The sequence below is a fragment of the Notamacropus eugenii genome, chromosome 2 (assembly GCF_028372415.1).
Source record: "Notamacropus eugenii isolate mMacEug1 chromosome 2, mMacEug1.pri_v2, whole genome shotgun sequence".
NCBI classification, from domain to species: domain Eukaryota; kingdom Metazoa; phylum Chordata; class Mammalia; order Diprotodontia; family Macropodidae; genus Notamacropus; species Notamacropus eugenii.
The window spans coordinates 307,746,891-307,762,958 of record NC_092873.1 but is presented as its reverse complement, the minus strand read 5'-3'; the positions used below and the strand labels follow the sequence as shown (position 1 = coordinate 307,762,958).

At 39.1% G+C, this 16,068-nt stretch overlaps 1 protein-coding gene across 1 annotated transcript; it reads right to left on the bottom strand.

Annotated features, from left to right (window-relative positions):
- Nucleotides 1-2,341: 2,341 nt before the first annotated feature.
- SLFN14 (schlafen family member 14) lies at nucleotides 2,342-16,068 on the bottom strand. Its single transcript, XM_072644929.1, has 4 exons — nucleotides 14,967-16,068; nucleotides 10,747-10,863; nucleotides 8,121-8,829; nucleotides 2,342-4,515 (listed from the first exon to the last, which is right to left on the bottom strand). Exons 1-4 carry the CDS (start codon nucleotides 16,024-16,026, stop codon nucleotides 3,675-3,677), a joined length of 2,727 nt encoding a protein of 908 aa, XP_072501030.1. The 5' UTR covers nucleotides 16,027-16,068; the 3' UTR covers nucleotides 2,342-3,674.

The window sequence follows — 16,068 nt, the reverse complement described above, 5'->3', positions numbered from 1 at the left end:
TCCCCCTTCACCTCCTCTTTCATGTTTTTGGAATCACGAATTATGATCTAATCAACTCTGCTAGTGTTCCTGAATAGGGTTTCTCAACATACTCTCCCATAGCCCTACTCATCATCTGAAATTTTCTGGGCCAAAGTGCGAGTCCCCAACAACTACTCCTCTTTCTTTGTGAGCTCCTCCACCACAATGTAACTTTCTTGAAGACAGGATTGTCCTTGCTTTTCATTTGAATTTCCAGATTTTGGCACATAGTAAGCTCTTAACCAATTCATTTTAATGAATTAAAGAAAAACTAGAAAATTCACTCGACGTGATATAAAATGTAAAAAGCATAATGGAATACCATGATTATAACTATGTCGATAAGGGAAGCAATTACAACAACATGCACCTTCGTTTGGATATATGAGATGACTTTGTTACTCCCTTGTTATATTAAAGTATCCATCTTTTGTTGATTTAATTAACCAGCTGAAAAAAAAAGAACCCAACAATATCACAACTGCATAAGGTATGCAGTCATTTACAATTTCTGTTTTTTTCTTTTGTTCTTTAATATACTTGAATATTTTCACTTATCAATATTATTCTGCCTATATGCCTCATACAAAGACTTTACTATTTTTTTCTATCCCATTCATCTATGATTGTGGTTAAAGATCTCACATCCTTCCATTCGCTATCATTTTGCTTACTTATTTAGTTCTAATTTTTCTAAGGGGCATTCTTTTGCTGAGTCTCAATTCCCAGATATGTTAACGAAGGAAGCAGTATAGAATGGTAAAGGTCATTGTATATCCTTGGGTCATAGATCTCAGGATCATAGTATAATGGAGGTCTCACACATTTGCAGATCTCATCAGCTTACTAAAATGGTTTCTCCACATAGTGGATTCTAGGAAGCTGCTTCTGGGAGAACTGTTAGGATATGTAGAGAAAAACTGGAGATTTAGACTGTGGCGCATGCATAGACATTCTGGGACTGGTCTGGGTCAGTTAACCATGTGCTGAAGAGAAAGCTCTTTGATTTGAAGTAGAGGCATTCAGAAAGCCCTGTCAGGTTCAGTTATATTTGGTGAAAACTCAGCAGCTGGTGAAAGGAGTGAGGTCCATGGTCTTGTGTTTGAAAAGTCCAGATGGTTCCAGGTTTGCAGCCTATGCAACACTGATGCCTTAAAGAGTAAGGAACAACTTTTGGAAGTGACCTTTGGGAACTCAACTCAGTGCTAACGGAGACTCAGGCTAATCTAGCTCACATTGCATCTCAAAAACTTGATTGGTTCGCTGCTTTGTAAGAGCTGAGTTAAACTCAGATTAGGCTGAGGTGGCTCCTGAGAAAAGGGGCCCAGGTACACCTTGTGAGACTTAACACTTCTCTGGTCCATTGTCACCATTAAATAATATAGAAGCCTCCTCTTCTCCTTTCCACAGGAAATAGTCACCAGTTCCTCTTACAAGCATATATGTTCACAAGGCTCAAAGCATGAGCAGTTTTGTTTATAGGTTCAGAGAAACAGAATTCATATCACAATATACAATAAGTAATTTGCCTACCAACATGCAATCCTCCATTCAGAGCAAGTATGATTTTAGTCCCTCATAGTAGAGCACCTTGTAGGATTCTAGTTGAGGATCCTTGGGGGTTGTTCCTGCTTATTGGTGTTCCTCTTCAAAAACCTCTCTCTGTACAGTTTTGCTTTTGTTTCGTTGGCCTCAATAAACTGCTTTGGTTACTTCTCTCCAGGAGTACACTAGAGCCAGCTCCAGTGGCTTAGAAGAACCAACTGTTAAATTTCCAATGTAAGCATTTACTCTTCAGAAATTGGCAAATGCTGCAAATCAGGGCTTGATTTATTGTGTTTTTTATTGTTTAGACCTAAGAGAGTGATGGATAAAATGTTAACAATACAAATTAAACTTAAAAGTCTTTCTTGCACACACCACTGGTTTTCCCATCACAGGGTCCCTTTTCTGTGCAGTGTTACTGGAGCCATGCTCCCTGCAGTTCTCCATCACATCCAGCAGATGGCAGTTATTTGTTATTCTCTACGACAGATTCTTCTCTATTCTGTGAACAATAGTTCTGTTCCTGTCCCACCAGATGGCAGTCACTTACTTTCTAAATCAATTCAATTCAACAAGCATTCATTAAGCGCCTACTATATGCCAGACATTGTACTAGGTGCTGGAGATTCAAAGACAAAACTAAAGTCCTTGCCCTTCTAATAATATGACAGTCTACTGGATTGTAGGCTTTTTTTCTTGGGGGAACAGCTCTCCTTAGCTCCAAGGAAGAAAAGCTCTCCAGAAATCCTTTCCTACCAAGTACATTTGTGGCCTCCCTCACCAAAGGTCTTTCCTTGTACCACAAGCCCTGGGGATCCTGATCTGACACACCTGAAGTCCCTCGGGGGTATCTCTTTCACTATTTCGTATTATTAACTGGAGTCTCTCCTCTCGGGGTTTTCATGATAACCCGTCTGATTGATCTTCCTCCCTTGCTAGAGCAGGATTTACATTCAACCCCCCATGGAAAGTAATCCTCCAAGGCTTTCTCTAGGTCTTTATTCTATTTTCTTCTATACTTCTTTTCTTGGAGACCTTGTTAGATCTCATGGGTTTAAATATAACCTCCATGCAGATGACCCCCAGTTTTATAGATCCAACCCCAGTCTTTCTCCCTAGCTCTGCCCAGTCTACCTTGAGGTGAGACTGTTTCTCTGCAGCATCACCAATTATTCCTCGTTCTGCCCTCTCACCCAAGGAAAACACACCTAAATCCTCTTCCATATGACGATCCTTCAGACACTGGCTCATAGCTAGCATATGACCTTCTGAAGCTTTATCTTCTTCAGGTTAAACACCCCCAGTTCTTTCAACTCATCCTTATATGTTCATTCATTCATTTATTCAAGAAACATTTATTAAGCTCCTGCCATGGGCCAGGGATGCAGAATCAAAAAGGAAATAGGCCCTGCTTTCAAAGAGTTTACATTCCATTTGGGAAGAACCACGTAAGGTAAGTAATCAGAGTGTATACAAAGTGAACTTGGTGCAAGGAGGACAGAGACAAGAAACAGGAGCCCTCAGGATAGACTTCACATAGGATATGATATTATCTTAAGGCTCTTCATCATTCTGGTTGCAATCCTCTAAATTCTTTCCAGTTTATTAATATCTATTCTAAAACATAGTATCATGACTTAAATACCATATTCCAGATGTGGTCTGACTCAGGTGCCTCTATTGTTCTGGATGCCAGCTCTCTAATGTAACCTAATTGAAGCTCTATTAGTAACTAACTCTGGGATCCAGGACAAATCATTCCAGCTATCTGGGTCTTTTCCTTCATATGTGAAATGAAGCAATTGAATTTGAGGAATGATCCCTAAATTTCTAAATCAAGCTACAGAAATATCCTGAGTGAAATGCCATGAAATTAATATCATTTAATAAATAGATTAAGAAAATGAGAATCAAGAGACCTAATTTAATTTCTAACTCCATCAAGGATTTGCCATGTGACTTTTGATAAGTTGCTTCATCTTCCTCTGCCTCAGTTTCTTTATTTGTAAAATAAGGAGCATAATATCTCCTATCTGCTTTAGCAAAAGGATTTAATAAATCCCAAATTCTAAAAACACTGGCTGTCCGGATAATCTATAATATTTTTTTCATAGGCCCTCTCTCTTTTCATATAGCAGATATAGGTGCTGAACTGCTTTGGATGCAAAGCAGAGCAAGAGATTTTGAGGAATTTCAGGCGCAGAACAGGCTGGAATGAGCCCGAACACAATATTTCTCTGCAGGCCTGAAAACTGCTGAATACTGTCTAGAATGATAGAGCTACCCAAAACATCAGGTGCCCTGCTCAATCCAACTTCTCCTGTTCTGCGGGTCCTGATCGATTTCAACATTGTTTGAAGAATAAGCTCATAGTGTTCTCGGTCCTGACTCCTACTGCACAAAATAGCAATATCCTTAGGAGAATAGCCATTTTGGAAGAGACTCTTACATCTTCTTGCCACATAATTTGCCATTTCCTCCTCCGTCAGATCTCTTTCTTTTTCACATACTCCGGGTAGAGTGTAAGTGTAGATAGCATCCTCATATAGATCTTCCCTAAATAATGCCAATGACTCAGGAGGCATGTGTTCAGGTGGGTTTTCTTTGATGTTCTTCATTTCTTGTTTCATCACCATTGCTATTTCTAGAGCATTATATAGCTCTCGAGTGAGGTTTTTTCTTGGATATTGCATCAATGGAAGTGGAAGGCCACTGACTCCCACATGACTCACTTGAAAAGAGTCTATAAAGAGCCACAGAATCCCTTGGTGAGGGTTCTTCCTTCCAGCCTCCTCATCTTTAGGATGGGTGATATTCTTAGCTTTTGTGTACCAATCTCCATCATCACTGCAGAAATTCTGAGCTTCATCTATTACTATGTGTTTAATCTTTGGGACCTCTTTTCTCATGAAAGTTCTCCGGGTTTCAGCTTGGCAGGTGTTTTGCTGACTAGGAAAGTAAAACAGAGAGTATGGTTTCAATCATAAGAACAAAGCCAATACTATTTGTTAGTTATTTGTCTGAGTCAAAAACTAGAAGTTCAGTTCTTTAGTTCCTACTTGGGGGTTACTTCATATTATAGCTCACACAAGGTTCAAGAACTAGGTTAAAGGACTAAACCAAAGTTCCTTTTTCACTATAGACCACGTGGGAAAATATTAAGCCCTCTTCTCTTGGTCAGTTCAAGGTTAAGAAATAAAATGTGTAAGCTTGACTTGTTATTTGAAAATCTAAGCAAGGTAATTTTATTTCCAAGGTAATTCATTTTTACTTTGGACAGTACCTATTGACAAACTTCTTGCATCTGTTCAGTCTAGGCTACAATTAGAATATAAGTTCTTTGAGGTCAGAAAGTTATTTTAACCTTTGAATCTTTATCACCTAACACTGTGCCTGGCTCATAGTACGATACATAAATAAATATGTATTGATTGATAGATGGTAACCCATTTCTTCTCATCTTGTCTTCTTTATGCATGGAGAATAGCCATCAGTTAACTTTTTACATATACAAATTTTTACATGCAGAAGAGATGTGCTCCAATCAAGCTTCCCTGTAAAGCAATTTTTCAGGGTTCCAGAGCTATGATTTTATTGATGTTATTATATTATATTATTACTATGTTATATTAGTATATATTATTCCTTAATAAGGAAACTCCCTCTACTAAAGTAGATCAGCAACAAAAGTCTTAGAGAGGTAGAGGAAAAAGGGTCACATAGCTAGTATGTGTCATACAGCAAATTTTAGTAGAGAAAAACAAAATCTCCGTTAACTTTTTGATGAGGAAATAAAAAAGCTTTTGATAAGGGAATCATTAAGATTGTAACCCGTAGCATTATGGGGGATAGCCAAGTCTTTGGACATCAGCAGTGGTGTGGATATCTGTAGAACTTCAATTATGCTTTGTAACACTTGTAACATCTCTCGACTCATGTACCTAAAGTCTTCTCTCCCTTGGATCCCAGGAACAAGGCATTTATAGGATAACTTAGAGGTATCTCAGGGGAAAGGGCATCAGGAAAGGCTTCTTTGGATGTTTAACCAAAAACTTGAATTGAATTAAGCTATGAGCCAAAATCTACAAGTAAATTACATTCATTTACTGGATCCTGGTCTACATCAAACCCAGAAAGCATTTTTAGGGGCTATATTATGAACCAAATGAATGTATTTTTTTTTGAACCATTATATTACCTTCAAAACCTTGCTCTGTCAACCATGTCTTATGTTTAATCTCCCTTCTGGTTCTTTTCTCCTTGGCCCACAAACATGCTCAGTTTTCCCCTATTCTAAAACACGACAAAACACAAGTTTTCCTTTGAATGGGATATTCTTTTAAGTTATATTCTATTTCTTTCTCCAATACTCCATTCAGACTATATCTTATTTCTCCCTTTCATTGCCAAAATTCTAGAAAGAATATTTTATACTCACAAACTTTGCTTTCTTACCATCTTCAGTCCTCAATCCTTTGCCACTTAGCTCATATCCACGTTACTGAAACAACCCTCTTTGAGGTAACCACAACCTACTAGTTGTCAATCCAGTGACCTTTTTCATTTCTCATACTCTGACTTCTCATAAGTATTTTATGTGCTGACCAGAGGTTCTGTCCCCAGCCCTCTTCTCTCTCTTTACAATCTCTCCTTTGATGACCCTATCTACTCCCATGACTTCAATAATCAACTGTGCATGCAGGTTACTCTCCAGTCTAGATCTCCATCTTTGAATGCTTTTCTGAACTACCTTACAGTATAGTATTTTCAATTGCATGCCAGACATGGTTATCCAGATATCCTTCAATCATCCAAAACTTAAGACGTCTGAAATTGATTTACTCATCTTCCCTAATCAAAATTCATCAGTCTCATAATTACCCTCTTTCTGTGAATGGCACCTAGGCTTAAAACTGAGATATATTATCTCTTACCCTTCTCTATCCTTCAACCCCCAAATCTGATTAGCTCACAAATCCTATTGATTATACCACTGCAGTATCTCTCACATGTCACCTCTTTTTCAGTCCTACAGCATCCACTTTATTTCTCACTTGTACCACAGTGATAGACCTAGATGTTCTCCCTCCTTCTAGTCTAGTCCATCTCTAGTTCACTCTTCACTTCACTTGTGAAGTGAAGCCAGTCTTTGAAAGGCACATCAAAAACCACTGCAAAACTTGTGGCAGCTCCCATTGCTTTTTAAAAATGCCTCAATGGATATATAATGTCCGCTCATTGGGTACTGGATATTCGTTTCATCAGTACATCATCTAGTTCAGCCATACTCTCTCATTCTGTGTAGTTCTTCTTATCCATACTTTCCATAGCTGTATCACAGAGGATTGACCATAATGAGATTATTGGAAAGGCATTCAAGACTTTCTTTCTATAAACTCTTTTCAATTTTACTTTCTAGTTTTATCACCTACAACTCCCCTTTTACTGTATATTTTAGCAAGACTTGAATACTTGCCTTTCCTGTCTCTCGTCCTGAGATTTCCCCTCTCCATCTCCTTGGATATGCCATCCCTAGAAGTCTACCTCCATATCTCAGCCTGCTGAAATTCTCTGCCTTCCAAGCCTAGCTTAGATGCCACCTCTTCCACAAAGACTTCCCTTATCTCAACAGTTTTATAAGTGATTTCTCCTTCCTCAAATGTTTTCATGCTAATCTATTTGGATTTCTCAAAGGAATTTCTCACATTGCAACTTGTATCAAATTTATTTTCATGATTGTCTTATTCCTGCTGGAGGGAACTTCCTGAAGGCAAGCTATATTCACTGTTTCCTTTTTGTTTTTTCAATATATCCCAAGTACCTAACATTATGTCTTACTCATAATTGGTACTAAATTTTTGTTGAAGTGAAGGTAATTTAGCATTTCAATCTTCTATGAGACGTAATCTTATCAATGGAGACATTCTTCTCTTTTGCTATAGATCAAAACTCACACTCTGCAATTCTTCTCTATGTCTTCCCATAGATCCTTCATGGAGAAGCTAGCCAGTGTCCTGTAGTCTTTCCTTTATGTCTTTCTATATTTCATGGTTACCACAAAAAGGGCACTCAGACCAACCATCGATCTACTATCCCTCACTCCTGCTCCACATTGAGTGGACCTCCTTTTCCAATCATACAAATGTTGAATGACATCCCTTATACCACACATAAACATGATTCTGCTTTCACCAGATTCCCAACAGTGTCCATGACACAAATAAGGTTAAAAATTCCAAAAAAAAAATCAGTATCCAAATTAGCCATTTTTGAAAACAGTCAAATTGTATGTGCTGACTTTAATGAAAATGAAGAGTACAAGAACCCGAAGGCTGTTTAACTATGTACCTATCTCTAGCAGTTGACTATATAGAAATAGAATATGTTAGTTTGGGCTTCTTAAATTACCCAGAAGCTCTGTCAAGACACAAAATAACGCTGAATTTACTGGGCATTTGGTTAACAATTGTAAGGGTTGACTGCAAAGAAAGACTGAACTCTGATCTGATTTTATTTGACTGGTTACAGCTTTAGATTACCCAGAAAACTCCTACCTTACAAATTCTCTTAGGGAGTCATTTTCACAAAGATAGAGAATTTCTTTTGCATCACAGTGAAACACTCTCCTAATCTCTTCCAGGATTTTGATGACCACAGTAGTTTTCCGGGTTCCTGGCAAGCAAAGGATAAATAACTCCCTGGTTTCTTGAAGGCTTCGTGAAAGCAGCTTAGATTGGTCAGCTGCAAGCAGGTTCAAAAACTGGCACCCAAGCTGGTCACTTAAAAGAGAGGGAAAGCAGAGCAAGACTATTACAAGTGATTGCAACAGGTCTTCCAATTCACATTTTGTAGCAAGAACATAGGATTGGGGGTACTGTACTTGGGTGATCCCACACTGAGGGCCAGGCAGGTGCAACAGCTGGGGAATGATGCACACTTTTCCGGTGTGATGTCCCACATTGGCAAGTTTCTGCTTTAACCTGAGAGCAGTAAGTCTGGAATATTCAAGCCCATTCATCTTATCAGGTCCCCTGACTATGGTATAAAGTATGGGGGGACTATTAACTGCGACAAGAAGAGCATCACACAGGACTCCATCATCCTTCCTTAAGCCAATGTCCAAAGCCCAGCTCCTTGAAAATATCAGGATCCCTTGAGGAAAGTGATGAGTCTTCTTCTTCATCAGCTCCTCTAGTCCATCATGCTCAGAGAACAGCTCCATGCAGAGGGATTCTGGCTTGAATCCTATCTCCTGTGAGGTGACTGTCAATTCAAAAAATTGAAATAGGTTATAAAACATTACAGTACTCCAGAAAAAAAGCATGCATTTGAACTTTTTTCCCATTTTTTAAGTTATAAGGTTATTCACTATATTTTAAACTCAATGCTTTACAGATTGAAGCATGAAGAATAAGCATTTGTTAGGTTAATAGCAATTCTGCTTATTCTCCCTTCAGAATGTATACAAAACACCGTTCATTTACATTTTACAACATCACTGAAATGGAATTCCTTTGAGCCATAAAACTACAGGATTATTTTGTTCATATAAAGAAAACATGGCTCATGACATAGTTCTTGGACATGAAGTTCTCCAAAATATAATAATGCTGATCTCTCATACCAAACCTGTGTGGTATAGAATCATGTGTATAGACGTATACCTGGCTTATGAAGAATAATCCACATTTTTGGCATTGTAAAAAGGCCAAGAGCCCCAGAGAAACTATGAATCAACTCCACAGAGTAAGGGGGGGTGTCCTAAAAGAGGCTGAGGAATTCTTATTAACTTTCAAAATGAGAAAACAGAGTTAACACCATAAGGGAATTCCAATCCTATACAGTGTGGACAGATCATGTTGGAAGTTATTGAAATGAGAGAGATCAGGGCAATCAGCAGGTTGATATCTTATTAAAGTACAGCAGGGATGATCTGGGAAAGCCCTGATTTGTTGGCCCCTTGGAGCTAGGCATATGCTCTCCCTGGCTTCTTCCTAAGGTATCTCTGCTTTGAGTCCCACAAAGGACTCTTGGTACCTCTAGACAAGAGATAAGATTATTTAGAACATCCTGTAAGAGCAGAGGTTCTTCATCTTGCTTTGTGAACTTAAACACAATTTTTGATAGCTATATTTCAGCATAACTGATTTCCTTTGTAATCCTATGCATTTTATTTTATGAATTTAAAGATATTTTTCTGAGGAGTCAGTAGGTTTCACCAGATTGCCAGTGGGGTCCACGGACCAAATACAAAAATGTTAAGCACTCTTGCTACACTATAAGAATCCATGTATATCCTATGTTTATGTTTTAGGGAAAGTGAAGTGCTTGTTCAGCGATATGAAAAGACAGACTAAACTTGGTCTATTTCCTGTAAATATCCTGAACATGGAGACCCTTCTAAAATTCTTGGTAAGAAAGAAATTTCTGAAAGTATGGGAAAACTGATTACTCAGGCTCTCCCAGAGGATGAGAGGAGGCTGCATAGAGTTAAAAAAATCAGTGAGGGAGTCTCTGGAGCCCAATGATCAGAACTAACCAGAAAAACTATTTGAAGGGTGAGGAGCTGCTAGAGTTGCTAACAAGCCTCCCTGCTTCCCAGGTGATGCTGCTTAGCCTAGATTTCCTGCACTACAATGCAACTGCAGGCCCAAGTTATGAGTCTTCTCAGAAAAGAAACCACGAATCCCTTTCAAAAGCCTGGAAAAGTCTGCATCAGCTGTGTGACTAAACAATACAGTATGAATGAGCCCCTGAGTTTAAAAAAAGGGGGGAGGCAGGGCAAGCTGCCCTGTTAGAAAGTCATTAAAGAATGGCCTTCATCATTTTGCAGAACCTTGAGACTGCAAAACCTGAAACCACATGGTCAGGATGCTTGCAGAGACAATTTGCTCGTATCCAGGTTTTCATCCAGTGCAGAGCAGAGAAGCACTCGGACCTTGTTAACTCAGGTGGACAGTCACCTCTAAAGGTGGATGCTAGAGGTGGGTGTCCCTCAGCAAGGACTCAGGGCACATGTCCCGCTGCATGGGGTGTTCTCCTGATCGCAGCTGTGAATGTTAAATCTTGTGTTTACTTTTCTCCAAGAGGAAAGGTTAGAACAAGCTGTCATGTGCTCCTTCCCCTTTATCCTAAGGTAGAAACCAGACACCCCCCCTAAATGAAACCAAAAGTGGATACCTGAAAGCAAACTTTGCTGCAAGGTCCTCTTATGCAGCTGGGCTTGTTCCGAACACGCTGATCTGCGTAATGGATCAGTCACTGACTGGTCATTGTTCTGAGCCAAACTGGGATGAGCTTGATGAATCAATGTAAAGTTATTTCAGGACTGAATCATTTTTTATTCTTACTTTCACCTTTGGAAAACCTACCCTTGTTATATTCTGAGCTCCTCTTGATGTTATCAGCCCTCCCCTTCTTTTGCCCTCCCCCAAAGTTGCCAGAAATTTGGGACCTGTCACAGGGTTGTAGAGGTGTGACCCAGAGGAAAAAAAATACTGGATGTAGAGTCAAGGGAGCTGAATTCAGATTCTGCCTCTGCCTCTTCTACTCGAGGGGCTTTAGGCAAGTCACTTAGACTCTTGTCACATCCAAGAGGGCCTTATTTTGTTTTGCTTGGTCTCAGAAGGCAGATCTAGCAATAGATTTAGGGAAGCAGAGTTTGGATCTGTGGCGGGACAGACTTGCCAACAATTAGTGCAGACCAAGAGTAGAATGGGATTCACTGGGAGGTTGTGAGTTCTCCACTGGTACTTGCAAGGATGATCACCTATTGACGCTACTGTGGAAGAGATTCCTATTCAGGTGTGGTTGGGTCAGACAGCCTTTGAGTTCCTTTCCAGCTCTGGGTCTTGAGTTTTCTAAGATCAGTCACACTAAACTATAAAAGATTAGTAAGGATTAATATAGTAACCCTTCCCCAGGATGTTTGCATGTTACCCTAACTTCCTTAGTAATATTTATCACATATTACCTTAGGTTATGATTTTATTGATGTCTTATCCCTCTAAGATGATCAATTCCTGAAGGGAATTGTAATCTTACTTGAGTTTGCATCTCTCATATAACCTAAGAGCATTTTATTTAACAGCAGAATAGGTACTCATTATTTACTGAGTGGAACTAAACCAGAGAAAAAATTTAGACCAAAGTTTAATTCTACAGCTGTGGAATTTATAGTATCGACAAGCAGAAGAAAGAGGTATCTTTTAGAGGTAGGGTATATTTGTGACAAGCTCTGAAAGCATACCACATGAGTGCTGTCTACTCTTCTTGTACTGATATCTTTCCCTAATATTATCTCAAAATACTTTGTCCTTTTCCTTCTGTAATTACATTTTAATTTTTATTCTATTTCTCCTTGTACAGGTCTTATCTTTCCTACTTCTCCTAGCAGAGTTTATGGTTGATATATCCTTGACTCACTCCACCCAGTTTTTTAACTGTGGATATTGCTGATATTAAGGGCTTAGCAAATATTTGCTGAATACATATTTATAACTGGACCACTGTTTTGTTATAACTTCAAGCACCTCTTGGTTTTTCTATTTTTATTTCAAGAAGTCTTGCAAAATTTTAAATAATAATAAGTGTAGTTCATTTGAACTCAAATGGAATAAATTTTAGTTAATAGTGCTGGGGTGGTGGTGATGATGGTAGAAAGGAGGACTATATGTCCTGAAATCTAACAAACAATAATTAGATGTTGCAGCTTCAAAACAGAGTGGAAATCATGCCCTTAAATTCCCAGGACATATCTAGAATAAGAAGACTTGCACCTGAATGCAACAATGACTTCAACAATGTTTTTTTTCCTTTTAGAAAACAAAACTCTTATACAATTACTCTCATGATGTAAACTTGTTTCCAGAGTTTATTTTCAGAATTAATGCTCCAATGAGAAACTACTTTAAGTAGGCTTAAAGTGCCTACTCCTAAAAATCACTGAAAATGTCTGTGATCAGAAAAGGAAATCATAGTAAAAACAGGGCATGAAACAAGGGCATCCAGAGGATCTACTTATAACCATGTTTAAGAAGATACAGAAGAAGGCTCTCAGCACCTTAAGTACTTCTGCCACTAACCCTGTATAACCTTGGGCAAGTCAGAGGACCAGGGTTCAAATCTCAGCTTTGCCAGCGGCAAAGTGAATGGAAAGAAAGGCCTGGGGTCAGGAAGATCTGAGTTCAAATCCTGCCTCAGATACTTACTAGCTGTGTGACCCCGGACAAGTCACTTAACCTTGTTTTCCTCAGTTTCCTCATCCATCAAATGAGCTAGAGAAGGATATGGTGAACCACTCCAATACCTTTGCCAAGAAAACCCAAACGAAGTCACAAAGTGTTGGTTATGACTGAAACAACTGAACAATAACAACCACCTGTCTGACCTGGTGTCAGACCTGGGGCCTCAGTTTCCTCATGTGTAAAGTGGAATTGAACTAATTGGTCTCTAAGGTCTCTTGTATGATGATCCTTTTTGGTTTCTTGGATCCCCTTCCTCTCCTTCCTCTGTAACAGTATCAACCTCTTAAGAGCAGGGATTATAAGCTTACTCAGTTTTATTTTTATTTTTATTTTTATTCATTTTTATTCCCCATAGCACTTAAGGGAACTTACAGGGAATAAAGAGTTGTTTCTTTTCAGTCCTGTCTGACTCTCCATGACCCCATTTTTGGGTTTTCTTGGCAAAGATACTGGAGTGGTTTGTTATTTCCTTCTCCAGCTCATTTGACAGCTGAGGAAACTGAGACAAAAAGAGTTAGGTGACTTGCCCAGGGTCATACAGCTAGTAAGTGTTTAAGGTCATATTTGAACCCAGGTCTTCCTGACTCCAGGCCTGGTGCTCTATCCACTGTGCTATCCACTAGCTGCCCAAATAAAGGGTAGGCACTCAGTATTTTTGCAACTGAACTGAATGGGAGAAAAAGACTTAGTTTGGTTTTATAACTGTGGAATTTCATGCACCAACCTGCAAAAGGGAGGGGCGACTTTTGGAAATACCCACATGAATGAGAAAATCGAGTCATTTGAACACCAAAAGCCTTCCTAAAAAAGCATGGATGCAAAAGATAAACGTTAAAATGTTCTTTTGGTTAATTATGTTTTTATCCTTAGAAGAAGCCAATGAGAATTGATTTTATGGAATTTACCCAAAATATTTTGTGGGAGAGGAAGAATATTAATAAAAGATTTGTCTGAAGAGAAGTGACACCAACTTGTAAAGAAGGCATTTTTTAGAAAAATACTACCTTTCTCCAAACTTATTGCTAATGAGATCCATCCATCCATCCATTTATTTATTCACTAAACAACTCTTCGATTAATGTCTTCTACAAGCAGAGACCTTGGTAGTCTCTGGGGGAGATAAAAACAAGACAGTGCCTAAGTCTTCTTAGAGCTTTCAGTATAGCTGGAGGGGAGGAGATATGACACATATATGAGATGTAATATAATATCACAAGCATCATAATGACTGAGAAATACAAAGTTCTGCTGAGTTGGAGGTGGGGGGAGAGGGAAGGCTTCCTGAATGAGCTGGTGACTAAGCTAGATCTTGGAGGATGAAGAGGATTTCAAAAAGTGGAGATGGGGGAGAATCATTCCAGGGATTGAGAACAATGTGAGCAAGGTTGGGAAAGAGCTGGACACGCCTAAGGGATAGTTTGGGTGAAGTGCAGTATCTCTGAGTGAGCAAATGAGCTGAGGTTGGTCTGGTAAGAAGAATATCTGGAGAAGGAGTTGACACTCTTTTTTCCCACAGGCAAAAGAAGGTTAGAGAAGGGTTTTGAGGAGAGGAAGGGGTGCATAATAAAAATGAATCTTGAAGAAGTATGAAAAATAGACTAGAGAGATGGAGATGCTAGAGACAGGGAACTCTGTTAGCAGGCTATGCCATAGAATCAAAAGATCAAAGGATCAAAGCTTTAGAGTTGGAAAGAATTTCAGGGACTATCTAATTCAACCTCTTCATTTTATAGATGAGGAAACTGAGGCCTAATGATGTTGAGTGACTTGCCCTAGGTCATACAAGCAGTAAGTAGCAAAGTTGGGATGTGAATCCTGGTCCTCTGGCTCCAAAGTGATGCTCTTTCCCCTCAATAGCCCAGGCCAGTAATGAGACCCTGTATTAGACTGGTACCACTAAAGATAAAAAGAAAAGGGAGATGCTAGAACCCATCTCAGCTCTCCCAGTATTATTGCAATAGATACTTCTATTGGTCCAGAAAGATCCAGACTCTGAATGTAGGCCTATGGGTCAAAAACAAGGAGCTAGAAACAGAACTCTGACCCAAATGCCCATAGTAGAACACTAAGAAGTAGATTTCTTCTGGTAAAGATTGGACAAAGACTTGTTTGATATCTCTCTTTTCCCCTCCTCCCCCCCCCCCCGCTTTTTACCTGGTTGAATATCCATTAACCTGGACACCCATTCCTCAACTTTTAGTCTTTCAACAAAGTTATCTCTCAAGATCCAGGAACTTGGGGCTTCTGCAAAGACAACACAGCAGAGGGGCTCTACTTTGACCACACAGACATAACCATATAGGCTATTATTATTATACACATCGATTATTTTGATTGTAAAATTGATGTTTGGCTTCACAGAGCAAAAATGAAAGATGGGCAGTTTTCTTATGCAGCATTCTATCTCCTTTTCTAGTATAACAGGGTCTACCTTGTCTCTTTTGCATCCAAATATTTCCTTGGTCTTATCATCCACCCCAATAATTAAGTATCCTCCTTTGGTATTTGCAAATGCAGAAACATAACGGGGTAGCATCTCTTTTATCCTAGGTACAATCTTCTTGGTTGTGAACCTTTTCAATTCAACATGAGTTGACTCAGTAAAGTTGAGTTTCTTCTTGTACAAAAGCCGGTCCTTTTTTAAAAATTCTGAGGCAAATAACCTTATATCTTCCTCTTCTTGAACTTTGCTCCCAAGAACTTTTTTGTGATGCCACTCTGGAAGATTTCCCCTTCCTCTCTGGATTTTTGATTGTTTCTCTTTCAGAAGTTCTAATGCCCTACTGGCAGTCAGGTTGACAGTGCAAGTTACATCTCTTTGGAATACATTTGAGGATAAACTACAGATTCGTAGTTGGGGGCCAACATTCTTCACAATCCAAGGTTTCACAAAAATGAAAAAGATGTGATCTTGTTGCATGTAGTCAAGGAACTCCTGTGAAGCCAAAGGCAGAAGCTTCTGAAGGGATGTTTCCAAATCTTGACCAAATCCATCACATCGGTAATTGTAGCTTCTGTTATCAATCTCAGCTTTGATGATTCCCCCACCTGAATTTAACAGTGCACATATGGCTTGGATGATTTTAGAATTCTGTGTCCTTTTCAAATGACTGTCGGTCATATTCTTCCTAGCCATCTCTCCAAAAGTAATGCTTCCTACTTCTACAACCACCTCAGCATAATGTGTTTTCATGTCAGCCTGGAGTCTCTCCATCTTAGCAGTTATCCTGTTCCCTAATATCACAGAAACGGGCTC

Excerpts from the sequence above, each read along its gene's own strand:
- SLFN14 (XM_072644929.1), bottom strand. The coding sequence starts at position 16,026 with ATGGAGAGACTCCAGGCTGACATGAAAACACATTATGCTGAGGTGGTT. Across the intron at positions 10,864-14,966 it reads GTTAATGGATATTCAACCAG|CTCATCCCAGTTTGGCTCAG; the intron begins GTAAAAAGCGGG and ends TGATTCATCAAG. Across the intron at positions 4,516-8,120 it reads TCCCTAAGAGAATTTGTAAG|TCAGCAAAACACCTGCCAAG; the intron begins GTAGGAGTTTTC and ends TTACTTTCCTAG.